General features: G+C 46.0%; 2 protein-coding genes across 7 annotated transcripts in view; both read right to left on the reverse strand.

The window, feature by feature from the left end:
• Nucleotides 1-17: 17 nt before the first annotated feature.
• On the reverse strand, nucleotides 18-21,790 carry LOC130169443 (rap guanine nucleotide exchange factor 1-like). Of its 4 annotated transcripts, none has more exons than XM_056376210.1 (26): nucleotides 19,123-21,790; nucleotides 18,299-18,538; nucleotides 18,005-18,074; nucleotides 17,407-17,436; nucleotides 17,034-17,179; nucleotides 14,000-14,211; nucleotides 13,765-13,921; nucleotides 13,128-13,357; nucleotides 11,806-11,911; nucleotides 11,466-11,541; nucleotides 11,137-11,259; nucleotides 10,904-11,041; nucleotides 8,296-8,489; nucleotides 8,095-8,156; nucleotides 7,858-7,966; nucleotides 6,469-6,547; nucleotides 6,246-6,330; nucleotides 5,863-5,955; nucleotides 5,503-5,691; nucleotides 5,325-5,409; nucleotides 5,147-5,241; nucleotides 4,283-4,361; nucleotides 2,001-2,102; nucleotides 1,815-1,912; nucleotides 1,564-1,704; nucleotides 18-1,429 (listed from the first exon to the last, which is right to left on the reverse strand). In XM_056376210.1, the coding sequence occupies exons 2-26, from the start codon at nucleotides 18,359-18,361 to the stop codon at nucleotides 1,294-1,296; spliced, it is 2,898 nt and encodes a 965-aa protein (XP_056232185.1). In that variant the 5' UTR covers nucleotides 18,362-18,538; nucleotides 19,123-21,790; the 3' UTR covers nucleotides 18-1,293. The 4 variants fall into 4 exon arrangements, with proteins under 4 accessions (XP_056232185.1, XP_056232186.1, XP_056232184.1 ...); XM_056376211.1 differs by having other exon boundaries at nucleotides 5,503-5,637; nucleotides 11,797-11,911; XM_056376209.1 differs by having other exon boundaries at nucleotides 11,797-11,911; nucleotides 18,299-18,451; nucleotides 19,123-21,789.
• Nucleotides 21,791-26,322: 4,532 nt separating this feature from the next.
• Nucleotides 26,323-27,545, reverse strand: part of LOC130169339 (dynamin-1-like) — a 20,514-nt gene continuing 19,291 nt past the window's right edge. For all 3 annotated transcript variants that reach the window (XM_056376006.1, XM_056376008.1, XM_056376005.1), the window contains one exon: nucleotides 26,323-27,545. This exon is cut by the window's right edge and continues 291 nt beyond it. The gene's annotated coding sequence lies outside the window, so the exon portion shown is untranslated.

Below are 27,545 nucleotides of genomic sequence, written 5' to 3' on the forward strand. Positions count from 1 at the left end.
ATAAAAAACAACATATGTACTTTTCTATGTCATTTATTGTCAAATTTCAAGTGTTATATACTTTAAACATACTGATAAGTCTGAACTTGTATGGCACTTGAATGGAAAATATTACTGTAGTTGTCTTTACTACATTTCAAGTAACTGAATTCATTCTTCTTCTTCTAAACAAAAGACCTTTGAGCTGCCCACCCACTATTTTAACCATGTATTAACTAGTGGCATTAAACCCAACAGGTCCTCACACATCTCTCTCTTCTCTTTGTGAGGAAATCTCACATTCACCAAAAGCTGGGCATTATCAGTTACATCTGTGGACTCAGCAATAGCTAAGGAAATGCATCCTGCGTTTTGAACAGCTGAATCAAGCTGTGCCAGTCGCTCCTCTGCTAATAGTTGGGATTTTCTGGTTGTCGTTGAAGCTGACGATGGGATTTGCTTGATTTTTTCACACACACGTCGTTTTTTTTTGTTTACTGTCAAGTAAAGTCTCTGCAGCCGCATTTAAGCACTCCTTCACTTCCACTGTCCCATCGCTCAATGTTTCTTGTGTTGCGCCAAAATCCATGCAATCTTAAGTGAGCACTCATCTGCACGTTGCTGGCCTGTAAATGCGTGTGTGAGGACACGGGTAGACCGGTCATACTGTGCTTTCAGTTCGATCATCTGACTTGCCCTCACTGCGGACTTCTGCGGGGATGTTTCATCAGACGATCCGTGTTTGGTCTCATAGTGACGCTTAACGTTGCTCCTTGTTATTAACGCCACAGTTTCACAGCATGTGAGACGCAGGTTTAGAAGTGGCTGCAGGCAGGACGAACATGTATTGGTCCGTCTGTTCATCTTTAAAAGTTCGGTTTTCACTGTCTACTTTTCTCAAGCCATTTTCACTCTCCCCCCCCCCCCCACCCCCCCTTCTCTGGTGCTGAAAGGTAAACAATCGATTTGATTGGCTTGGCTATTGATGACGTTTCTGTCGTATAAACTAAATTAGCTGCGCATGCATGAATGATTTATCTTTTTATTAGGCCTAATATTATAATTATAATATAATTTTCACGGGTCCGGGTAGAACCGTCACTGGGTCCGTGCCCGGACCGCGGTCCGCCATTTGGTGATGCCTGGTCTATACATTAATGTTGTTGCACCAAATAGAAACATCAGGACCTCTGTTTACATGAAGCTGCTCTGTTAGCCATGGTTAGCCCAGTGTCTGAACAGCCTCTGTGCTATGTTAGCCTTTGACTAGCATCACTCCGGCCCAGTTTAGTTCAGGTTACCATGTTCAATCCATCATCTCTGATTGGTTCTCGGGGTGTTCCGTGGACGGAGCCTGAGAGAGAGCTCCCACAATGCCTCCTCAGCCAGGTGGTCGCTGAAGTCGTTGAAGAACAATATGATGTCATCGTTGGGCTGCAGAGAGTATGGCCTGCAGAGAGACAGGGTTCAGGTGTTAGTCCACACAGCTGATACACACAGGTGAGTCACACAGGCGAGACACAGGCGAGACACAGGTGAGATACAGATGAATCTACTGAGCACTGAGAAGCTACTTTAACTCACACTTGCTGATAACTCCTCAGAGTGTAGAGGATCTTAAACTGCTGCCAGCGTTTAGAGAAGTTGACCTTTGAACCCTGTGATGTCATCAAGGTGTCAGGATTCCCCAGGTGGACAAAGGTCAAGTCCTGAAGGATCAAGCCCCTGGACAGACAGACAGGTCGGAGAGAGAGTGAGACAAGCATACAGTGAGATATACAGGTGTGAACGTACAGGTAAGGTGTATATAGGGAGGTGTACAGGTGTGAACGTACAGGTAAGGTATACAGGGAGGTTCCACCTCAGCCAGAGCTGCTCTGTACGCTCTGAATGATGACGAGCTGTCAATCAAAGAGCTGTACTCCTCCAGAGCCTGAGAACACACACACACACACACACACAAGTGAAGAGATTCAAGAGCATGAGATGATGATTATTGATTATTGATTATTGACACACACCTCAGCTGTGCTCCTCTGCCAATCCAGGCGTCGGAGGGGGGCGGAGTCTAGTGCTGACAGGATGGACAGGTACGAGTTAAAGTTGTTCAGCTTCCGCAGGTGCTGCAGGGACAAAGTGGTCACTTACCATGTTAGCTTGTAAGCATGAAAACACATATAAACATTCTCCAATGGAGCCAGTTCACCCCAACTAATCCTAACTAACTTCAACTAATCCTAACTAACCTCAACTAATCCTAACTAAAAGTAATTTACCTCAACTAGTCCTAACTAACTTCAGCTAATCCTAACTAACCTCAACTAATCCTAACTAACTTCAGCTAATCCTAACTAACCTCAACTAATCCTACCTAATCCTAACTAACCTCAACTAATCCTAACTAACCTCAACTAATCCTAATTAACTTCAACTAATCCTAACTAACCTCAACTAATCCTAACTAACCTCAACTAATCCTAACTAACCTCAACTAATCCTAATTAACTTCAGCTAATCCTAACTAACCTCAACTAATCCTAACTAACCTCAACTAATCCTAATTAACTTCAACTAATCCTAACTAACCTCAACTAATCCTAACTAACCTCAACTAATCCTAACTAAAAGTAATTTACCTCAACTAGTCCTAATTAACTTCAGCTAATCCTAACTAACCTCAACTAATCCTACCTAAAACTAACTAACCTCAACTAATCCTAACTAACCCTTACTAAAACTAACTCACCCCAACTAATCTTAATTAACTTTAACTAATCCTAACTAACCTCAACTAATCCTAACTAAAAGTAATTTACCTCAACTAGTCCTAATTAATTTCAGCTAATCCTAACTAACCTCAACTAATCCTACCTAAAACTAACTAACCTCAACTAATCTTAACTAACCCTTACTAAAACTAACTCACCACAACTAATCCTAACTAACCTCAACTAATCCTAACTAACCTCAACTAATCCTAATTAACTTTAACTAATCCTAACTAACTTCACCTAATCCTAACTAACCTCAACTAATCCTAACTAACCTCAACTAATCCTAACTAAAAGTAATTTACCTCAACTAGTCCTACTTAACTTCAGCTAATCCTAACTAACCTCAACTAATCCTACCTAATCCTAACTAACTCAACTAATCCTAACTAACCTCAACTAATCCTACCTAATCCTAACTAAAACTAACTCACCCCAACTAATCCTAACTAACCTCAACTAATCCTAACTAACCTCAACTAATCCTAATTAACTTCAACTAATCCTAACTAACCTCAACTAATCCTAACTAAAAGTAATTTACCTCAACTAGTCCTAATTAACTTCAGCTAATCCTAACTAACCTCAACTAATCCTACCTAAAACTAACTAACCTCAACTAATCCTAACTAACCCTTACTAAAACTAACTCACCCCAACTAATCTTAATTAACTTTAACTAATCCTAACTAACCTCAACTAATCCTAACTAAAAGTAATTTACCTCAACTAGTCCTAATTAACTTCAGATAATCCTAACTAGCCTCAACTAATCCTACCTAAAACTAACTAACCTCAACTAATCCTAACTAACCCTTACTAAAACTAACTCACCCCAACTAATCCTAACTAACCTCAACTAATCCTAACTAACCTCAACTAATCCTAATTAACTTCAACTAATCCTAACTAACCTCAACTAATCCTAACTAACCTCAACTAATCCTAATTAACTTCAACTAATCCTAACTAACCTCAACTAATCCTAACTAACCTCAACTAATCCTAACTAACCTCAACTAATCCTAATTAACTTCAACTAATCCTAACTAACCTCAACTAATCCTAACTAAAAGTAATTTACCTTAACTAGTCCTAATTAACTTCAGCTAATCCTAACTAACCTCAACTAATCCTACCTAAAACTAACTAACCTCAACTAATCCTAACTAACCCTTACTAAAACTAACTCACCCCAACTAATCTTAATTAACTTTAACTAATCCTAACTAACCTCAACTAATCCTAACTAAAAGTAACTAACCTCAACTAGTCCCAATTAACTTCAACAAAAACTAAATAACCTCAACTAATCCTAACTAACTTCAACTAATCCTAACTAAAACTAACTAACCTCAACTAATCCTAACTAAAATTAACTAACCTCAACTAATCCTAACTAACTTCAACTAATCCTAACTAAAACTAACTAGTCCTAACCCTGTTCTTCAGACGGTAACGAACAGACTAATTAATGCTACTCTTTCATTTTGCTGACACCTGAGCTCCGCCCTCCACCTGTGTGTGTTTACCTTCATGATTTTGAGGAACTTCAGTAGCAGTTTCTCTCTGTCCTGAGGTTTGTCTTGAAGGATGATGACTGAACGAACCCTGAACACACACACACACACACACACACACACACACACACACACACACACACACACACACACACACACACCTGATGAGGAGGAGGAGCAGTGACCACATGATGATGATCAGGTCACTTCACACAACACTAACAGACATCTGACTTTTCCCTCCAACTGGACCGTGTTTTAATTGGACGACTGCAGGGTCACGTGACCACAAGCAGGTCTGTTCCAGGTAAAACCAGCAGAGGGTGAGGACAGGTGCAGACTTGGTTCAGACTGAGGAGTGACCACACTGACCACAGACACAGTCCAGTTCCAGATCTAGTACCAAGTCCAGTAACTCATCAAGTACCAGGTCCAGTTACTGATCCAGTTACGGATCTAGTACCAGATCAGGTACCAGGTCCAGTAACTCATCAAGTACCAGGTCCATTTACTGATCCAGTACCAGATCCAGCAGCAGGTTCAGTACCAAGTTCAGTACCAGGTCCAGTACCAGATCCAGTACCAGATCCAGCAGCAGGTCCAGTTACTGATCTAGTACCAGATCCAGCAGCAGGTCCAGTACCAAGTTCAGTATCAGGTCCAGCACCAGATCCAGTACCAGATCCAGCACCAGGTCCAGTACAAGATCCAGCACCAGGTCCAGTACAAGACCCAGCACCAGTTCCAGTTACTGATCCAGTACCAGGTCTAGAACCAGGTCCAGTACAAGATCCAGTACCAGGTCCAGTACAAGATCCAGCACCAGGTCCAGCACCAGGTCCAGCAGCAGGACGTCAGTACTTGTGTCAGTTTTACCAGAAGGACACGTTGTTGAAATGTTGAGTGAACTCTGTCAGGTTTGGACTCTTCTCCTCATTCTGCTCTTTAGACCACAGCAACACCTCCGGAAGCTAGACAGGTGAGACACACAGGTGAAGGTGAGACAGTTGAGACAGGTGAGGGTGAGACAGCTGAGACAGGTGAAGGTGTGCACCTCGATCTTGTAGAAGAGCTCTGAGTCCAGCAGAGTCAGCTGTTCAGCTAAATCCTGACTCCTGAAGTCCAGCAGAGTTCCTGGTCTGAGGACGAGAGCAGAGACAGGTGAGGGTCAGCAGCTGACCAATCATAGCCCAGCAGGTAGAGCCTTCGTCTAGGCAGGTGAATGACTTTACCTGGCTGCCACGCCCCTGGCTGCGAGGGGGCGGAGTGACTGTGGAGAACCAATGCGCTGCCACTTCTGCTCCATCTTGGACAAGATGTTGGAGCGCAGCAGGTGAGCCGGGCCCAGCTCTCCACCAATCAGGAGGCTAAACACCAGGTCCATCAGCAGCAACAGCAAATCAGAGTCCAGCTCCATCACACTTCAAACACACACACACACACACACACACACACACACACACACACACACACACACACACACACACACACACACTCAAAAGCGTTCATGATCCACCAGTCATTGTAATAATAATGTGTGTGTGTGTGTGTGTGTGTGTGTGTGTGTGTGTGTGTGTGTGTGTGTGTCTCACCACAGCTCGTCCACTACTCTGACCAACAGGTGGAAGGTGTTCTTGGCAGCTTTTAGGTGTTCAGGTTCACGTCCTTCACACAGGTGTTTGTACGTGTTGATAGTTAAAGAAAGAAACTCTGGACTCTTAAAGGTCTCGGTCTTTACCTGGTCTCAGGTAACAACTGAATTCTTTAGTGGAACCAGTCAGAAGACCAGGTGAGATACAACACACCTGAAACATAAACCGTCACATCGTCTGCAAACAGATGTTCTGTCCTGGTCCAAGGATCGAGACTGATGATGTCACAGATCAGCAGGTCCTATTAGAAACTGTCTCTCTGGTTTATACACAGGAACTAAAACAAGACACAGTCTGACCAATCAGATTTCAGCAGAGGATATCTGTGCTGTAGTTTACTGATGACATCATCTGGTCTGATGAAGGTCCTGTAGGTGGAGAGGAAGGCTTCACAATACAGGACCCGTTCTACACACACACACACACACACACACACACACACACACACACTTCAGATGATTGTGGTTCTGTCACACTCTGACAGTGAAGTTAAGTGGATAACTAACTAACTGACTGTATAAAGTCAGGACTGGGATCAGGACTCACCGGTGCTGATGTCAGTCTCTGTGGCGTAGACCACTAGGATGTCAGGAGAGGCTGCCTTCACGTCTGGCCCCTCCTCCTCCTAAGACAGTCAGAGGTCAGAGGTCAGGACAGAGGTTAAACCAGTGATATTTAATAGGGATCGACCGATGTGGTTTTTCCAGGACCAATACCAATTATCGTTAATCAAGCAGATCAATAACTGATATTTGGAAGATATACCAACACAGAACTACAGCTGTACAAGGACAGTCACCGTGGCGTCCAGGTGTTTCTATTATTTGCTCCATTTATATCAGTGTAGGTACATAAGAGAAACAGCTGTATAATGTAACAGCTCCACAGTGATCATCAACATCTGTCTGAAACTGTTTTAACACAAACTGAATATTAAAACCTTCATGAAGGAGGATTTACTGCAGGACTGTATCAGACTGCATCAGTTTAATGTTCCTAATAAACCGATCACTGAGTGAATATCAGTGATTATCAGCTGTAATCAGACTGTAAAGAGCCTGACTGGAGTGAACTGGTTGATTTCTTTGTTCACACCTGTGAACTGATTCACCTGGTGACCTGAAGATGTTCTTTCATTTAATAGTTTAATAATTATCATTATACTAAATAATTATTATTATCACTAAATAAGATGCCGCCCCCCTTTTAAAATGTAACACGTTTACTCAGATATTTTCCCCGCCTCACTTTGTACTTTACTCAGAGAACATCTTGGCTCAGTGATTTGACAGTAACAGTGAGTGAGCGTTCACCTGCTGCCGTCAGTGAAGTGACTCGTCTGCTGCTCTGTTTTATCACAGGTGATGCTTCCTTTTCTTCATCACAGAGTCTAACTACCTGCTGTACATTGAAACTTACTCTAGTTATACTCCAGCACCCAGAGCTCTCTGCTCCTTTTAGTGACTTTCACTAACAGTTGTTTACATGCTGTTCAGATCTGCTAGTTACTTTAGCTTAGCAGTTAGCACTAGCTTCTCTCTCTCTCTCTCTCTCAGTGTGTCTTGGACCAACAGGTGAACGTGTTCATCAGAGTGTGGTGTTGCTGTAACTTCAGTGATGTCACCGTCTCACCTCCGACACACAGCTCTCCCTCGTCTGTGCCGGTCTGTGCCCTGCAGCGTGATAGGCTACAACGTGTAACCAATCAGATCGTGCTGTGGGCGGGACATTGCTTCAGACCACAGAGTGGTGACTACAGACCAGAGACAGGCGGCTGCATCAGACCCAAAGTACGACTTTTTTAAACTCATTTATTTTATCAGTAAAAAGAACAAAACAAAAACAATCGCGATGGCAAATTTTATCACCGATTATCGGCCAGGCTGATATCTGGTCGATCCCTAATATTTAACAGAGAGGTCAGAGGTCAGATACCTCAGGCTTCATGGTGATTCTGTGGAGAACCTCCTCCCGATCAGTCAGTAACACCTCCTGCTGCTCCTGCTCCTTCTCCTGCTGCTGCTGCTGCTGATGGGAGCTCAGACTGTGGAGCAGAGAGACGTCACTGACTCTGTGTCCAGGTGTGTGTGTGTGTGTGTGTGTGTGTGTGTGTGTGTGTGTGTGTGTGTGTGCGTGTGTGTGTGTGTGAGTATGAGTGTGTGTGTGTCTCACCTGTCTCTGCTCTGGTTCTCTGTGGTGAGTTTGTCGTCTGAATCCTGATCGTCAGCTGAATCCTGATCCATAATCAAATTCACATGAAGATCAATAAGATTAAAGCTTCATCATCATCATCATCATCATCCTGACATCCTCCATAACCAGTCCACATTGACCTCAAGTGACCTATCAGAGGTCAGGTCCTGGTCCTGTTACCTGCTGTTTCTTCTTTGGTGGTAGAGCTGGAGCAGGAGGTAGCTCAGGTGAAGGGGCGGAGTCTGTGTCTAGGTGTGTGTGTGTGAGCAGGTAGGCGGTCTCCACCTCTCGCTGTCTGAAGGTGGGCGGAGTCTGATAGAAGATGGAGGGCGGCTGAGCGCTGTACGACGAACAGAACTGGAGGTACTGATGGACTGAAGACAGGTGGAGAGACAGACAGGTGAGTCCTGGTCCAGGTGTTGGTGATGCTGCTGTAGATGTGTCCTGAGCCGTTTCTCAGTGCAGAGTGCACAGAGTCCGACTCCTGTACTTCGGAGTTCGACCTTCACAAGTTGAACTCAGAAGTCCGGACTCCGGAGGACAGGAGCCTTCTTCCTGATATCAGCACTCAGCTCAGGTGACACTTCAACACACCTGTACCTGACTGAACTGTGACACACTCATCTCCACTCAGATCTCCCCTCTTCATTTCTATATATTTATTTTATTGGAGTGTGTTGGTGTATTTGACACAGAAGCTCAGAGAGGCAGAGCTGTTGTTCAACTGTCCAGAAAATCACATACTTTCACTTCTTCTTCTCAGACTAACGAGCAGCAACAAATATTATATTTCAACTCGGATCAAATTTCATCTTTTTGTACTGGGGCGACGGCGCTCTCTGACGGCTCTCTGACCGCTCTCTGACGGCTCTCTGACCGCTCTCTGACGGCTCTCTGATCGCTCTCTGATCGCTCTCTGACGGCTCTCTGACGGCTCTCTGACGCCTCTCTGACGCCTCTCTGACGGCTCTCTGACGGCTCTCTGACCGCTCTCTGACCGCTCTCTGACGGCTCTCTGACCGCTCTCTGACGGCTCTCTGACGGCTCTCTGACGGCTCTCTGACGGCTCTCTGACGCCTCTCTGACCGCTCTCTGACGGCTCTCTGACGGCTCTCTGACGCCTCTCTGACCGCTCTCTGACCGCTCTCTGACCGCTCTCTGACCGCTCTCTGACCGCTCTCTGACGCCTCTCTGACGCCTCTCTGACCGCTCTCTGACCGCTCTCTGACCGCTCTCTGACCGCTCTCTGACCGCTCTCTGACCGCTCTCTGACGCCTCTCTGACGGCTCTCTGACCGCTCTCTGACCGCTCTCTGACCGCTCTCTGACGGCTCTCTGACGCCTCTCTGACGCCTCTCTGACGCCTCTCTGACCGCTCTCTGACCGCTCTCTGACCGCTCTCTGACCGCTCTCTGACCGCTCTCTGACGGCTCTGACCGCTCTCTGACCGCTCTCTGACCGCTCTCTGACCGCTCTCTGACGCCTCTCTGACGCCTCTCTGACCGCTCTCTGACCGCTCTCTGACCGCTCTCTGACCGCTCTCTGACCGCTCTCTGACGCCTCTCTGACGGCTCTCTGACGGCTCTCTGACCGCTCTCTGACCGCTCTCTGACGGCTCTCTGACGCCTCTCTGACGCCTCTCTGACGCCTCTCTGACCGCTCTCTGACCGCTCTCTGACCGCTCTCTGACCGCTCTCTGACGGCTCTCTGACCGCTCTCTGACCGCTCTCTGACCGCTCTCTGACCGCTCTCTGACGGCTCTCTGACGCCTCTCTGACGCCTCTCTGACGCCTCTCTGACGGCTCTCTGACCGCTCTCTGACCGCTCTCTGACCGCTCTCTGACCGCTCTCTGACCGCTCTCTGACCGCTCTCTGACGGCTCTCTGACGGCTCTCTGACGGCTCTCTGACCGCTCTCTGACGGCTCTCTGACGGCTCTCTGACCGCTCTCTGACCGCTCTCTGACCGCTCTCTGACGGCTCTCTGATCGCTCTCTGACGGCTCTCTGACCGCTCTCTGACGGCTCTCTGACCGCTCTCTGACGGCTCTCTGACGGCTCTCTGACGGCTCTCTGACCGCTCTCTGACCGCTCTCTGACCGCTCTCTGACCGCTCTCTGACCGCTCTCTGACGCCTCTCTGACGCCTCTCTGACGCCTCTCTGACCGCTCTCTGACCGCTCTCTGACCGCTCTCTGACGGCTCTCTGATCGCTCTCTGACCGCTCTCTGACGGCTCTCTGACCGCTCTCTGACGGCTCTCTGATCGCTCTCTGACCGCTCTCTGACCGCTCTCTGACCGCTCTCTGACCGCTCTCTGACCGCTCTCTGACGCCTCTCTGACGCCTCTCTGACGCCTCTCTGACGGCTCTCTGACCGCTCTCTGACCGCTCTCTGACGGCTCTCTGATCGCTCTCTGACCGCTCTCTGACGGCTCTCTGATCGCTCTCTGACGGCTCTCTGACGGCTCTCTGACCGCTCTCTGACCGCTCTCTGACCGCTCTCTGACGGCTCTCTGATCGCTCTCTGATCGCTCTCTGACCGCTCTCTGACGGCTCTCTGACCGCTCTCTGACCGCTCTCTGACCGCTCTCTCCCGGCAGGACGGTTCTCACATCTGCCAAAAAGCCGGAGCAAATTTCCAAACAGGCGTGATCTGGATAAACTGACTCATATTTGAAGTCGTAACGGAAAAACATGAAAAATATAGACTGCTGGGGAACTCCCATGATGCACTGCTCTCCTCTCCCTCTGTTCATATCGCATCAACACAAACTGAACGCTGTTTAACTCACTGTGTCGTTTCTTCTCAGGGAGGGGAGGCGGACTCTTGCCGGGGGACAGGGGGGAGGACAGAGATTCTGCAGGATCAACTTGTTTTTGGGGGACTGAATCAAACTCAAAAGAAGGCGGGGCCTCAGAGTTGGTCGTTCCTGTGGTTCAGAGATAGACAGACAGAGAGGGACACAGGTGAGACAGACACAGACAGGTGAGACAGGTGAGACAGACAGGTCAGATGTTTCCTCACCTGCAGCGCTGCGTCGTCTCTTCTCTGGGAGGGCGGGTGGGGGGAAGGAGGGGGGAGGAAGAGGAGGGAGAGTCTCAGAGGAGGAGAGGTCCGTGTGGAGGAAGTCGTAGTCTGGATCCTCCTCTGAGAGAAAACACAGTGTTACAGGCGTGTGTGTGTGTGTGTGTGTGTGTTTCTCCAGCAGGAGGCAGCAGTTCAACACCTCTCTGCAGACAGGAAGAGACAACAGCTTCCTATTTCTGTCAACTGACAGGAAGTAAAGTCACTCACACCCCCACTGCTGACTGGAAATGTGTGTGTGTGTGTGTGTGTGTGTGTGTGTGTGTTACCACAGTATGTGTTGTCAGCAGCAGAGTCTGCAGAACAAGAAGAGCATCGCTTTAAACAGTCGTCGTCCTCACAATCCTGTAACACACACAAACACACACACGCGCGCACACACACACACACACACACACACACACACACGAACACATGAACACATTGTGAACACATGACACCAGTCTGAGGCGAGGTCCAGGCTCCAGGTGGTCTTGATGTGCACTTGGTCTGATTGTGTGAAGTTTCACAATAAAAGACATGAAAGTAACAAATAAACTGTTACCATGGCAACATGTGTGTGTCTATGGTTAGACAGTGTGTGAGTGTGAATGAACGCACCTCTTGTACCTGTGTTTCAACTTCAGGCTCTCGTCTCATTGGTGCTACTATGGCAACCCTACAGGAGGCGGGGCCTGGCAATGATTGACGCTTTTTAGGAGGTAGAGCTGGAGGACTGAGAGAGAGAGATTGTTACCCAGGTGACCAGTCTTTACTCAGGTCAGAGGGTTGTTGGTATTAATCTGACCCACAGGTTTGAATCTGTAGACCTGAACTTGAATATAAACCTGAATCTGGACCTGAATCTGAACCTGAACCTGAATCTGGACCTGAATCTGAACCTGAATCTGAATCTGAATCTGAACCTGAATCTGACTCTAAAACCTGAACCTGAATCCGAATCTGGACCTGAATCTGAATCTGAACCTGAATCTGAACCTGAATCTGAATCTGACTCTAAAACCTGAACCTGAATCTGAATCTGAATCTGAACCTGAACCTGAATCCGAATCTAAACCTGAATCTGGACCTGAATCTGAATCTGAATCCGAATCTGAGCCTGAACCTGAATCTGAATCTAAACCTGAACCTGAACCTGAATCTGAATCCGAATCTGAACCTGAACCTGAATCTGAATCTAAACCTGAATCTGGACCTGAATCTGAATCTGAACCTGAATCTAAACCTGAATCCGGACCTGAATCTGATCTACTGAGTCTATTATCAGTCAGTGTAAACCTGAGATGGTCTCAGACCAGCTGCAGGTTTCTGTGGTGGACCGCTCATCTCAGGATGTGGACACAGACCGAACAGGAAGTGATGTCACAGGACCTGCTGGGTTTTAATTCTTTGACTAGAAAAATAAAAACGATTCCATGCAACAGGAACAAAGAGCAGCTGAAAGTGTCGGCTCACGTCTTTCTGTCTCTCTCACTTCTGTCAATCAGCAGAGAGACAGGAAGTGCAGAGGGGAAGGGGGGAGGGCGACATGTGATGTCTTCAGCCTTTTACTTCTTGTTTCAGACGCTGGTCTATTTCAGTCGACTGAACCGTCTGCTCAGAGTTTCACTTTGCACTCACTCATCTAACTTCATCTATTGATCACTGATCAATCAATAATCACACGGACTTCGGATCAACACCATCCAAAGACGATCAAACTGAATCAAAGAGAAAACCTTTAAAATCAATGAAGTGATTGTGATTCTGAAGATTTGTTTCATATTCATCAGAAACAAAAACAGCTGTTCAGAATCAAATATATAATCAATATAAAATCACTGAACTGATGTTGATGAGGTCAGAGTCTGTGTTTCAGTTCTATGTCTGAACACCTGAGGAGGTGAAGTGACTTCATCATCATTAGAGTCCAGGTGCCTGATGTGACTCACCTGAGTCCCTGTGGGGGGGGCACCTGGGGGAGGGGCATGAGTGGTTTTGGAGGAGCTGAAACTGTCTCCTCCCCCCCGTCCTCCTCCTGTGCAGGACTCCTGCAGGTGGACATCCTGTCTGACGTCTCCTGCTCGTCAAACCCCCCCATTTGTCCCATGGCAGGCTGCGATTGGACAGGAGATAAAGGGGCGGAGCCTTCCTCTCTCTCCGCAGCCAATCGAACTAGATCCTGGTGAACACAACAACAAAAACTATATGGGGGGAGAGGACGGGGGACAGGAGAGACCACAACAAGAAAGGACAAGGGGACAGAGCAGCAAGAGACGAGAGAAGACAGGAAGAACGGGACAGAATACTAGGAAAGGACAAAACCAGGAGACAGGAGAGACAGACCACAACAAGACAAGATGCTGGTAACACTCACTGCGGGATCTTTGTTGTTGTGGGACAGAAGAGGACACAGAGGACAACAAGTACAGGACAGAATAACAGAACAGCTGAAACACAGGACAGAGACAGAGAGGGACAGGAGGAAACAAGAGACATCACAATAAGAACAGGTGAGACACAATGAGACATCAGAGCACGACAGGACGGGACGACAGGACACTGAGGACAGAACCTTAGCTTCCCCACCTTGACCCCGTCCAGCACGGCTCTCATCACCGTGGTAACGCTGACTGTGGACTCTTTGTCGTCGTGGGCAACGCCCTGCAGCATCACCCGATCGGCCCATTGAATCAGCTGAGCCAGAGACCGGTAGAGACGATTGAGACAGGCGGAGATGGTCTTACTGCGGAGAGAGAGACGGGTCAGGGTCAGGAGACAGCTCTCTCATGTCCAGGGTGAAAGGTCAATACCTGTCACCTACCTTTTGTGCAGGTGTGGCTCCAGCTGGACCAGAATCTGGACCGCTTCCAGGACCCCACCAGAGGCCCCGCCCAGCAGACCCCCCACCACAGACTGGTCCAGGACCAGTTTGTCCACTCCGGGTCTGTCCAGTCCCAGTCTGTCCACCAGAGCTTTGAAGTAATGCAGAGAAGTGACAACGGCCCGCTGTTGGTCCTCCAACACACACCTCGACTGCACACACACACACGCACACACGCACACACGCACACACACACACGCACACACACACAGCAGCAATGATGAGACCGTGTCATAATTGTAGTAATAGCTAAAAAGGGTTTTGTGAGGTCACACTGACTATGACCTTTGACCTTCGACCTCCAAAGTCTAATCAGTTCATCCTTGAGTTCAGGTGAATGTTTGAGCCAAATCTGAAGACGTTCCCTCAGGTGTTTCTGAGATATCGTGTCCACGAGATTGAGACGGACGGACAACCTGACAACAAAATGACTGCCAGTGTGTGTACCTTGTGATGTAGTGTGTGTGTGTATGTGTGTGTGTGTGTGTACCTTGGGATGTAGTGTGTGTGTGTATGTGTACCTTGTGATGTAGTGTGTGTGTGTATGTGTGTGTGTGTGTGTACCTTGGGATGTAGTGTGTGTGTGTATGTGTGTGTGTGTACCTTGTGATGTAGTGTGTGTGTGTATGTGTGTGTGTGTGTGTACCTTGGGATGTAGTGTGTGTGTGTATGTGTACCTTGTGATGTAGTGTGTGTGTGTAGTGTGTGTGTGTGTGTGTACCTTGGGATGTAGTGTGTGTGTGTATGTGTGTGTGTGTACCTTGTGATGTAGTGTGTGTGTGTATGTGTGTGTGTGTACCTTGTGATGTAGTGTGTGTGTGTATGTGTGTGTGTGTACCTTGGGATGTAGTGTGTGTGTGTATGTGTACCTTGTGATGTAGTGTGTGTGTATGTGTGTGTGTGTGTGTACCTTGGGATGTAGTGTGTGTGTGTATGTGTGTGTGTGTACCTTGGTATGTAGTGTGTGTGTACCTTGTGATGTAGTGTGTGTGTGTATGTGTGTGTGTGTACCTTGGATGTAGTGTGTGTGTGTGTGTATGTGTACCTTGTGATGTAGTGTGTGTGTATGTGTGTGTGTGTGTACCTTGTGATGTGTGTGTGTGTATGTGTACCTTGTGCTGTAGTGTGTGTGTGTGTACCTTTTGATGTAGTGTGTGTGTATGTGTGTGTGTGTACCTTGGGATGTAGTGTGTGTGTGTGTATGTGTACCTTGTGATGTAGTGTGTGTGTATGTGTGTGTGTGTGTGTGTACCTTGGGATGTAGTGTGTGTGTGTGTGCCTTGTGATGTAGTGTGTGTACCTTGGTATGTAGTGTGTGTGTACCTTGTGATGTAGTGTGTGTGTGTGTACCTTGTGATGTAGTGTGTGTGTACCTTGTGATGTACCTTGTGATGTAGTCTGTGTGTGTGTACCTTGTGATGTTGTGTGTGTGTTTGTGTACCTTGTGTTGTAGTGTGTGTGTGTGTGTGTGTGCCTTGTGATGTAGTGTGTGTGTGCCTTGTGATGTAGTGTGTGTTTGTGTACCTTGTGATGTAGTGTGTGTGTGTGTGTACCTTGTGATGTAGTGTGTGTGTGTGTGTGTACCTTGTGATGTAGTGTGTGTGTACCTTGTGATGTAGTGTGTGTGTGTGTGTGTACCTTGTGATGTAGTGTGTGTGTGTGTGTACCTTGTGATGTAGTGTGTGTGTGTGTGCGCGCCTTGTGATGTAGTGTGTGTACCTTGTGATGTAGTGTGTGTGTGTGTGTACCTTGTGATGTAGTGTGTGTGTGTGTGTACCTTGTGATGTAGTGTGTGTGTGTGTGCGCGCCTTGTGATGTAATGTGTGTACCTTGTGATGTAGTGTGTGTGTGTGCGTGTGTGCCTTGTGATGTAGTGTGTGTGTGTGTGTACCTTGTGATGTAGTGTGTGTGTACCTTGTGATGTAGTGTGTGTGTGTGCGCCTTGTGATGTGTGTGTGTGTGTGTGTGTGTACCTTGTGATGTGTGTGTGTGTGGTGTGTGTGTGTGCGCCTTGTGATGTAGTGTGTGTGTGTGTGTGTACCTTGTGATGTAGTGTGTGTGTACCTTGTGATGTAGTGTGTGTGTACCTTGTGATGTAGTGTGTGGTGTGTACCTTGGGATGTAGTGTGTGTGTGTATACCTTGGTATGTAGTGTGTGTGTACCTTGTGATGTAGTGTGTGTGTGTGTACCTTGTGATGTACCTTGTGATGTAGTGTGTGTGTGTGTACCTTGTGTTGTAGTGTGTGTGTGTGTGTGTGTGTGTGCCTTGTGATGTAGTGTGTGTTTGTGTACTTGTGATGTAGTGTGTGTGTGTGTGTACCTTGTGATGTAGTGTGTGTGTGTGTACCTTGTGATGTAGTGTGTGTGTACCTTGTGATGTACCTTGTGATGTTGTGTGTGTGTTTGTGTACCTTGTGTTGTAGTGTGTGTGTGTGTGTGTGTGTGTGTGCCTTGTGATGTAGTGTGTGTTTGTGTACCTTGTGATGTAGTGTGTGTGTGTGTGTACCTTGTGATGTAGTGTGTGTGTGTGTGTACCTTGTGATGTAGTGTGTGTGTACCTTGTGATGTAGTGTGTGTACCTTGTGATGTAGTGTGTGTGTGTACCTTGTGATGTAGTGTGTGTGTGCGCGCCTTGTGATGTAATGTGTGTGTGTGTACCTTGTGATGTAGTGTGTGTGTGTGTACCTTGTGATGTAGTGTGTGTGTGTGCCTTGTGATGTAGTGTGTGTGTGTGTACCTTGTGATGTAGTGTGTGTGTACCTTGTGATGTAGTGTGTGTGTGTGCGCCTTGTGATGTAGTGTGTGTGTGTGTGCGCCTTGTGATGTAGTGTGTGTGTACCTTGTGATGTAGTGTGTGTGTACCTTGTGATGTAGTGTGTGTGTGTGTACCTTGTGATGTAGTGTGTGTGTGTGTGTGTGTGTGTGTGTACCTTGTGATGTAGTGTGTGTGTGTGTGTGTGTGTGTGTGTGTACCTTGTGATGTAGTGTGTGTTCCTGCAGGTTCAGATCAGCTGGCTTCCTCCTCTGTGACAGGGTGTGTTTGACTCGCTCAGTGCGTCTGATCCGCTGTGGGTGGAGCTTATCCTTCAGTCTCATGGTGAGAGACACGAACTGAGAGGCTGAAGAAGAGTTATCATCATCATAATCATAATCATCATAATCATAATCATCATAATCATAATCATCGTCATCATCATCATCATCAACATCATAAGCTACAAAATAAAAGCCTTTCAGTTTAGACTACAACCTGAGGGAAACTGACAGGAAGTGACTGTTGTTAGTGTGTGGTGGCTAACAGTTAGCACATGAGACAGAATGAAGTGAAAAAGAAGAAGCTGCTTACCTGTCTTACTCTCAGGCCGGGAGGACATGTCTGCAGGTGGACAGACAGACAGCTGGTCACAAATCAGCAGAACTACAGGTTAATCTTCTATTCTCATGTTAAACAATCGCTCTCTCTGTCGATGTCTCTCTCTTTCTTTAAATATTTTCTACTTTTCACTCTCGTCCTGCAGCGCTCTCTCTCTCGCTCTCTCTCTGTCTCTTCCTGTTTGTGTCTCAGTGAAGTCCTCAGGTCATGATACTCAGGTCAATGTGGTGCTGCAGCTCCACCTGCTGGCTGCAGGCACACAGTGCAGCTTCAAGTTCTCTCTCTCTCACACACACACACACACACACACACACACACACACACGCACGCACGCACGCACGCACAAGCGCACACACACACACACACACACGCACGCACACACGCACGCACGCACACACGCACGCACGCACACACGCACAAGCGCACACACACACTCACTCACACTCACGCACAAGCGCACACACACACGCACACACAAGCGCACACACACACGCACGTGATGAATTTAGTGATGCTCCAAACTGATTGCCCGATCTTCATTAAAACACGTGATAGGTAGATTTGCATTCACCTGAGCCAGGTAGTGTAGCTCCGCCTCCGCTGTGAAGTGAGGCGTCACACATCGTCAGTTCATCATACGTCTGAAATGATACACGTTCATACATCACTGCTGTTAACGACCATGTGTTATTATACACATATTCAGTGGCGCTGGTGAAAAGTCTGTCAGGTTTTTCTCCATGGAGAGCACAGCCGGTGCGTTGCCATGGTGTTCCTAAGGAATGTTTTTACCCTCTTTAGAGAAGCACCTCTCTGATTCTGCTGTAGTCATCAGTGTGGTGATGAGAATCTTAAGAAGACTTACAGTCTCGCTGAATGTGTCCTGGAGGTTGTTTTCCCTGAAAAGCCTTGAACTCTTCATTTTCATAGACCAGGGACAATTGTGTCTTCAGTTTGGCCTTGTCCAGTGTGGGGTAGACTTCCAGTGGTTTCCAGCGCTGAATCCGGGAACTTTGCACTGTGTTGGGGGAACAAGTCTCGTTGCAGCAGAGTTGCACTGATGAGGTGCTTGGTGAAAGACATGCCTCACAATGGTATCACATACCTATGAAATGATGCATCATTTTAAAAAAAGGTCACTACACATAATAAACAGTAGAATTAAATGTTCATATCTCACCATGTAAATATCATTAGTATCTCCAAACAAGCTGACCATATAATTGTATGAAAAACAAGTAGAAGTTATTGTTAAATATCATAAGTATGAAAAAACTACATCTAAACATTTCAATGTGTTTGCTTTCTTCAGTAGCTGTGTGGTGAATAGTTCAAAATATGAAAATGCGTAGACTAACTGTTATAATTATACAGTGGATGGCTGCTGCACAGATGGAGGAACGGAGTCTCTGATACAAAACATAAGATACATAAGTCACCGTGCACAATTACAGCTTCAGAAACCAACCTGCTGGAGATATAAAATCAGTCCAGCACTGTGTATTGTCACTACATTAATACATTTCTACTAGCTCATCCCAACTGGATTCATTGTATTTAAAACTGTGAAAAATGGCTTAGTTATCATTATTAAAATTATGAGTTATTCTACTGTGTTCAGACATGTAATTTATGTTTGTTCTTTTCATAAACATTATATCAGTCAATGTGAAAAATGACAAAGCCTACCTGATAGCTTGAATGCTGTTGAAGAACCTCTGAATGACTCCTGTGATGTAGACAGAGACGATGTTCCTCTTCTGCAGCTGGTTACACAGCATGTCTACATGTGCCATGATCTTGTGAAAAAATGCCAGGAAAAAACAAAATCTTCACCTTCCAGCATTTTCTCAAAACCCCCAGCCTCTGTCACAGTTGTTGCATCAAATTCACCTTTCTCTCTGATGGTCTGAAAACCCTTCAGGAGGTCATCCTTGTGCTCATAAATGGTGTTAACAGCAGGACTGTGAAAGTTCCACCTTGTTGTTGAAGCTCCAGGAAGTCTGTGTGCCACCACTTGATCAAGCACAGCAGTTCGCTTGGATGACCTGGAGAAAAATGCAGCAAATCCACCCAGATCTGAAAAAAAAGCGCCGACCTTGGTGATGTGGGATGTTGCCTGCCGCATTGTCAGGTTCAGCTGATGAGCACAGCAGTGAACGTAGTACACGTCTTGAACCTTGCGCTGCACGCCAGCTGTGGCTCCTCATCACGGCAGCTCCGTCATAGACCTGGGCCATTAGTTTTCCCCGTTGTCCTTCAGGAAGAAAAGTCTTCAGCCTTTCCAACACCGCAGTGGCGACTGTGTCAGCAGTTTGGAAGCTGGATGAACTCATTAAAACGCTCTCGGACTTTATTCAGGCTGTCAGTGTAACGTAGCACGAGCACCAGCTGACAATGAGTGGCAGTGTCTGTAGTTTCATCTGTGTGAATGACAGCGGGTTGGTTGGTGCTGCTGCCTGGGGACGGGTCACTGTTGTGTAGCACCAGAGGAAATGCGGTGGCAGGAAGGGAGGAAGTGATTAATTAGACGACATGATCCACCCGTGCTTTCCTGTCACTGCTGGTACTGCTCACCTGTTGTCCGCCGCGGTGTGGCGTGCTGCTCACCTTCTCTTTGTTGAAAATGTCCATGATGTACTCGGAGTAAGTTTGTTGTTTGATGACGCACTGGTTCCATCATAATTATCTTGTCTTTACTGTTAATGTTAAGTTCTTACTGTTGGGTTGTTAGGAAACAGACGATCCTTGAGAAGATTCGTACCTTGATGTTCCCCTAATATTTTAGCCCCCTTGGTTGTGGAACAAGGTATGTAAGTTTGAATTGTTGTGATTATTAATCCTGTGGTTGTTTAATTTGAGTGATGTTTCTGAGCGATGGTGCTGCGGTAATTATTCGTGCGAATTTTAATTATCACCTTTTGTCTAATGAATGTATTTTTCTTTTTTTATTATTAATTTAGTTAATTGCACTTTTATAGTATTTGGTAATTTGTGCTATGAAGTTTTCTTTTGATTGCGATCAACATTGTAAATGTATTAATGAAATTTCTGCTTGTGTATTTTGACTAATGTTCCTTATTTTTTCTTTTGTATTTCTTATCTGTAGTTTTCACGGTGCTCGACGTGAATAAAATATATGCACCAGTATGAAACTCTCCGCCTCAGTTACTGGTACCAAGGGCCAGCTACAATCTGCCTGAATAGCCAGATAATAAAAAAAAGTTTGTTTTGAACTGTCTTTGAGGTGCCTGTAAGACAGTGGAGGTCTTCAGGTGCTCCTTTAACACACCGTCCGACTAATCCCCGAAAAATGCCGGGGTTGTCGGACGATGCTGTCTCATCGCGGTCTCGCAATGCCAGCTCAAAAGCTCCACAGAATTTCACACACTCGATCCTCGGTCCAGCTCTTCATTGTGTTTTCTGACCGCGATCCTGTGTCCTTCATCCAGCTGCGCAGCTCTGCTAGTCCTGCCTAGCACGGCTAGCTTGACGGCGTTGTTCATGTGCACCTTCGAGCATTCATGTTTTTAAATCCGCTGATAAATGTTTTAGGTCTCTAACTCCTGTTACAGTCCATGTAATATCTGCCCCCGGCATTTTAAAAAGTAAACACGGGAAGCAGAATACTGCATTTGCAAAACAACATCGAGTTAGCCAAGCCTTCATGTCATACCAGTTCAGAGAGAAGCTCCTCTGGTGAGTTTTACCTTTCTCCTGTCTGCTGTGTTAAATTCAGACCCGGCTTCTCAGCTCCAAGTTCTTTAACAAAGTTTTCCCCCTAAAGTTCTCCTTTCGAAGTGGTTTAAAGAGTGATTTTACAGAACTTACGGGCAGCTGAAGCTCTGCGTGTTCTTGTTCTTGTCTACTTTACGACGCCGTCTCGATTTCCCACACTTGTTTCTGGTTGCTAGGATACTTACAGGCCCCAAGGCGATATTTTCAGCGCCCCAAGCTTAACAAATTCGATGACGCTAATTGGCTAAATTACCCGTTGCTATGTGTTTTTTTGTCTCAGCAACAGTCCACCATTGGCTGAGCTGCTGCAGTGCTGGGGCAACTTTTCTAGCGCCCCAGGAGAGAGGGCAAATGACCGTGGACACAAATTACCCCGTAAATAATGGTTTATATTATATATATGGCTCGTTCTTTATCATTCAAAACACATTTATTTGTAGAATAAGCAGTAATTATTTATTTTAAACGATTATTTTTGGAAAAAAAAAAAAATTTAAAAATCACTTTCCATCAGGGAGGGCGGCGCCCTAGCGCCCCCTATTGACCAGCCGCCACATTATATATGTAACATATATAGTAAAACATACATATACATTTTGGGAAGATGCCGCCTAACCCTAACCCGCCTGACAGCAGCACATCATCCTCATGCTAAACTCTCATGTAGTTACTAAACAATAAACATCAGGCAGAGGTTGAAGGAGGTGAATTATTACCAACAAATGTAGCTTCCGTGACGTCACTCAACGGCGCCATCTTGTCGGCTAATTAGCTGGTTAACGAGCTAAGCTAACAAGCCATGTATTGTGAACACAGACACGGACACCTGCTAATGAGTGCTAACATGTAAAAGAACAGTAGGGTTGGACTCTTTCACATGAACGCACTCGTACCTGCACAGGTGAACCAGAGTTGACTGAACCAGATAACGAGCCTCATAGTGTCATATATGGTTTCATAAGGCAAAAGTAATGTTAACAGACACCACAGTTTTACGACGTGACGTTTTACGGTAGCAGGTTGGAGGTTTTGGGGGACATAGAAAAAGCCCGCAAATGCTGTATGTTGGTTGTTACAAGCTGTATGTTCTGAGTCAGAATAAAGCCGAGCTAAACTGAGAAAAGCCTTCCCTCGATCATTCTACATGGTGTCAGAAGTGTTTCGACACACACGAAGAAACAAAAACAGAAGACGGACAACGTTAAATGGCGAAGTTTAACCCCCCAGCAAACTTTCCCTTTGATAAGCCGACAGACTAAGCTTAACAAAGACGACGGAGAAGTGCAGGTGAGCTGTCTGATTTATGCGATGGGCAACGAGGCAGAAAACATTTACAACTCATTCACGTTTACTGATGGCGGACACCATATTGACTTTGCCGTTGTGGTGGGGAAGTTTGACGAGTACTTCTTTCCGTGGAGGAATATCTTCCATGAATGGGCATGTTTTCTACTGCGAGTCCAGCGGCCAGGGGAAAGAGCTGAGTGTTTTATCTGAGCCCTGTACGATCTATCAGAGCACTGCGAGTTTGGGGCAAACAGGGAGGAGAATATCCGCGACCGTATTGTGGTCGGGATACTGGACAGAGAGCTCTCCCGCTAGCTGCAGCTAATGGTGAGAGAGTCAACAATCTACTCAGCCGGTCTCTATCGTTAAGGATGAATCTGGTGAGGCGAGTAGATGAAGTAAAACCCAACACCTGTCATCTGCAAGCTTACAGTGAGCATGGCACGCTTAAAACTGAACCAGTCAAAATCGAGCTAAGGGATGATGCTGTACCACACGCTGTGCACACTGCACGTCGTGCGCCTTTTCCCATGCTGCAGAAAGTAAAAGAGGAACTGAAAAGGATGGAGAACAACGGGGTCATCGAGCGGGTGACACAACCTACTGAATGGTGTGCACCCATGGTTCCAGTTCTGAAAAAGAACACTGCCAAAGCCAGGATCTGTGTAGATCTGACAAAACTGAACAAGTCAGTTAAAAGGGAACACTACATTCTGCCGACCCCCGATGATGTAACAGCCAAGCTGAGCGGTGAAACAGTGTTTTCCTCCCTGGATGCTACCAGTGGATTCTGGCAAATTCCACTGCATCCAGACAGCTGTAAGCTGACAACGTTTATTACACCATACGGGAGGTACTGTTTTAAGAGATTACCTTTTGGCATAACAAGTGCACCAGAGATCTTCCAGCGGAAGATGCTGGAGACTCTGGAGGGACTGGAAGGCGTAGAAGTCTTCATGGATGATATTCTAGTGTATGGGACTTCAATGGAGCAACATGATGCCCGACTCGAGAAGGTACTGCAGCGTGTCGAGTCAACAGGCTTGAAACTCAACAAGGAGAAGTGCTCCCTTAGGCAGAGCCAACTTCGCTTCCTGGGTCATCTTATTGACCAATCAGGGGTCAGGCCCGACCCCGACAAAGTTGAGGCTATTCACCAGTTGCCGCCGCCTGAAAATGTGCAGGAGCTCAAAAGAGTCCTCGGTATGGTGAATTACCTTGGAAAGTTTGTCCCAGCCCTTGCAACAGTTAGCCAACCATTGTACGAGCTTCTAAAGAGCAAGAACATCTGGACCTGGGGCCACTCACAGCAGTCAGCTTTTGATGACATTAAAAAGATGCTGACAAAGGCACCAGTTCTTGCCTTTTATGACGTCACGAAGCCCACAACTGTGTCTGCCAACGCCAGCAGTTATGGACTGGGAGCTGTACTGCTCCAGCTCCACGGAGAAGAGTGGAAGCCGATAGCTTACTGCTCCATGCGTCTATCTGAGGCTGAAACACGCTATGCCCAGATAGAGAAGGAGTGTCTGGCTGGCGTGTGGGCCTGTGAAAAGTTCGATAAGTATCTATGCAGTTTGGATGAGTTCAGGCTTGAGACGGATCACAAGCCGTTAGTGCCGCTTATCAACAACCACAGTCTCGACAACGTCCCTTTGAGATGTCAACGTCTTTTAATGCGGCTCATGAGGTACAAACCAGTGGCTGAATATGTGCCTGGAAAAAATCTACTCATTGCTGATGCTTTGTCCCGAAGCCCACAAACCTACACAAAAGAAGTGACGGATGCACATAGTGAGGTGGAGTGCTATGTAGCCACAGTGATACAGGGCATCCCAGCATCTCCAAGCAGAATGGAGAACATCAAAATGGCCACCGCGGCTGACTGTGAACTGCAGTCTGTCATCAAACTTGTGAGAGGAGGATGGCCAGAATACAGTGGAAAAGTCCCAGTGAAGGTCAGAGCATACATGAAGGTGAAAAACAAGCTATCGGAGGCTGATGGTTTGCTCATACATGGGAGCAGGATCATCATTCCACAGTCACTGAGAGCCGACATCTTAAATAAAATACACGATGGACATCAGGGGCTAACAAAGTGTAGAGACAGGGCAAAGTCATCAGTTTGGTGGCCAGGACTTTCTACAGAACTGAAACATACAGTGATGTCATGCCTCACTTTCCAAGAACAAAAGCGGGCCCAACAAAAAAAGCTGCTCATCTCTACGCCTCTGCCCGATCGTCCATGGAAAAGAATAGCTCTCGACCTCTGTGAACACAACAAAAACAACTACCTTGCCATATCGGACTACCTTTCACGGTTCCTACCATCCACTACCAGCACTCGGGTTATTCAGAGACTTAAAGCAACTTTTTTCAAGGTTTGGTATCCCGGAAGAGGTGGTAAGTGACAATGGCCCTCAATTCTCCAGCGCAGAATTTCAAGAGCTGGCAAGACAGCTAGACTTCAAACACATAACGTCAAGTCCCCACCATCCTCAGGGGAACGGTCATGCGGAGAGAGCAGGACAGACTGCAAAGAGAATCCTCCGCCAAGAAGACCCACTAATAGCCCTCGTGTGCTATAGATCAACTCCCTGCACCACCACAGGAGTCAGTCCAGCAGAACTCTTAATGGGGAGAAAGATCAGAACAACACTCCCTACACTGGAGAAGAATCTTCGACCCAAATGGCCCAACAGAAAGACTGTTGAACAAAAAGATGCCAGTGAGAAGGCGAAACAAGCTTTCTATTACAACCGCCGCCACGGAACTAGACCTCTTCCACCACTTCGACCAGGAGACACAGTCTTCACCAAGTTGGATCAGGAAAAGGCCTGGGTGACACCAGCAGTTGTTTCAAAGGAAAGTGTTACTCCAAGGTCGTACCTCATCAACACTCCGCAAGGAGCAGTGTTGCGACAGAACCGCCGTCATCTCCGGGCAGATCTGTCTTCACATCATCCTACAACAGCTGAGGGTGCGGGAGAGACTTCCCAATCTGCAAGTGTCGTCACCCCCGAGACTGTTCCTTCTACCCCGGGCGAGGTCACGACCCTCACACACACCCCTGCACAGACACCAGGTCGATTTCGCTCCAGAGCTGGACGGGTGTACAAACCAGTCGACAGGCTAGTCCGGTAGACAGACACTGAAATATCTTTCATAGAGCCTTTTGGGGGGGAAAGGAATAAGAAGAAAAAGGAAAAAAAGAAAGAAAAACAATGTATTGTTCAAATTGTTTGTGAAAATTGCAACACTAATATTGCGGTGCTTTGGTTGAATTTAAAAGTGACATAAATGTTACAATATTTGATGAGTTATAAGTCAAAGAAATTGCATTTTGAGTTTTGAAATGGCATGATTACAACTATTACAGTTATGGGAGAACGTTTACAGGGTGAATGTGTTTACTAGAGAAGTAACATTACCAGGATGTTAAGATACATTTATGTTGTAAAGACGGCCTATTTGACATATTTTCTGGCTAATATATTGTTTACCATGGTTTATTGAATGCTGTTATATGCACCTTGAGTTATTAGAAAATAAAAGGGGGAGATGTCATATATGGTTTCATAAGGCAGAGGTAATGTTAACAGGCAGGGCAGTTTTACGACGTTTTACGGTAGCAGGTTGGAGGTTTTGGGGGACATAGAAAAAGCCCGCAAATGCTGTATGTTGGTTGCTACAAGCTGTATGTTCTGAGTCAGAATAAAGCCGAGCTAAACTGAGAAAAGCCTTCCCTCGATCATTCTACACATAGCACAGGTTATCAGGTCAATGTTCAGTTAGAGTAGGGTCTGTTAGTGCTGGGTAACGAGTTAGTTAGAACTAGTTGAGTAAAAACAGGAAGTCGTAATGTTCAGTCACATAAACTTTATTCCTGTTGGCCCTGATCACATGACACTAAGATACACACACGCAAACACACACACACACACACACACACACACACACACACACACACACACACACATACACACACACTACACTGTGGGCCGCTGCATATTTCAGATTCAGACATCTATATATATGTTCTCACATTAACATGGTACATAATCATTTCATATAGTGTGTAAACAGTACATTTATATTAATACCATACAGAGTGAACTATCCACATCACAGGATCGTGAGGCCGAGCTGCGTTCAACAGCCACGACGTTCAAAATCACACAACACCTTTAAACAGCTACGACCATGCTGACGATAATCTGAACATGAGGACACGTCACAGCCACAAACGCACGCTAACACCTGATGTGTTGAACGCAGCTCGAAGCTCCACTAACTCTACAGAGACACCACGACAGGAACTACACACAGGTGAGATACACACATCAGTAGGTAGAGAGTCATATAGTCTGTGGTTCAGTCAGCAGGTAAACTCCTGATCACACCTCATCACACCTGAGGTCTGGATCAATAACACACTGGATATGAGACACTTCTATTGCTACAAATGTTTTTACACCAGAATTATAAAATAAAGTTGATCTTCATTAACGTTCACAACACTGGAGATCACCAGCTACAGGTTTGTTTACTTCATTACCCTAATTAATGTTATATTTATATTATATTTATATTTTATTTATATTATGATTCTTCTCAGGAAACACACAAAGAATTTGTTAGGAAATGACAAAAAGTAAAAAGTGAAGCTGGTGAATATTTGTTGTTTTTGGTAGATTGATGCTAATTCTGTCCATTGGTTTCAAAACCAGCTGGAACCAGTTTGAACCAGGTGGAACTGGTTCATTCAGATAGTAGTTCAGTAGAATCTGACAACAGGACAGACAACATTAGAACCTAATACTTGAGAGTAAAACACAATAGAATCTTGGAGCTGGATTCATTATTTTCTGAAACATCAATAAAAGCCTCACAGATGATCAATAAATCAATAAATAGATCAATAAATACATAACTTCAAACAATATATAAACTTTACACTGTAAAGAAAAATAAACTCCATGTGATGATGCAGTTAGCTAACAGGCTAGCTAACAGGCTAGTTGTCTTTGCAGGTCTGAACATTCAGAGAGGAGTGAGACATCTTCTACAGTACTTTATAAACCTGA

Source organism: Seriola aureovittata, chromosome 5 (genome assembly GCF_021018895.1).
Source record: "Seriola aureovittata isolate HTS-2021-v1 ecotype China chromosome 5, ASM2101889v1, whole genome shotgun sequence".
Taxonomy (NCBI): domain Eukaryota; kingdom Metazoa; phylum Chordata; class Actinopteri; order Carangiformes; family Carangidae; genus Seriola; species Seriola aureovittata.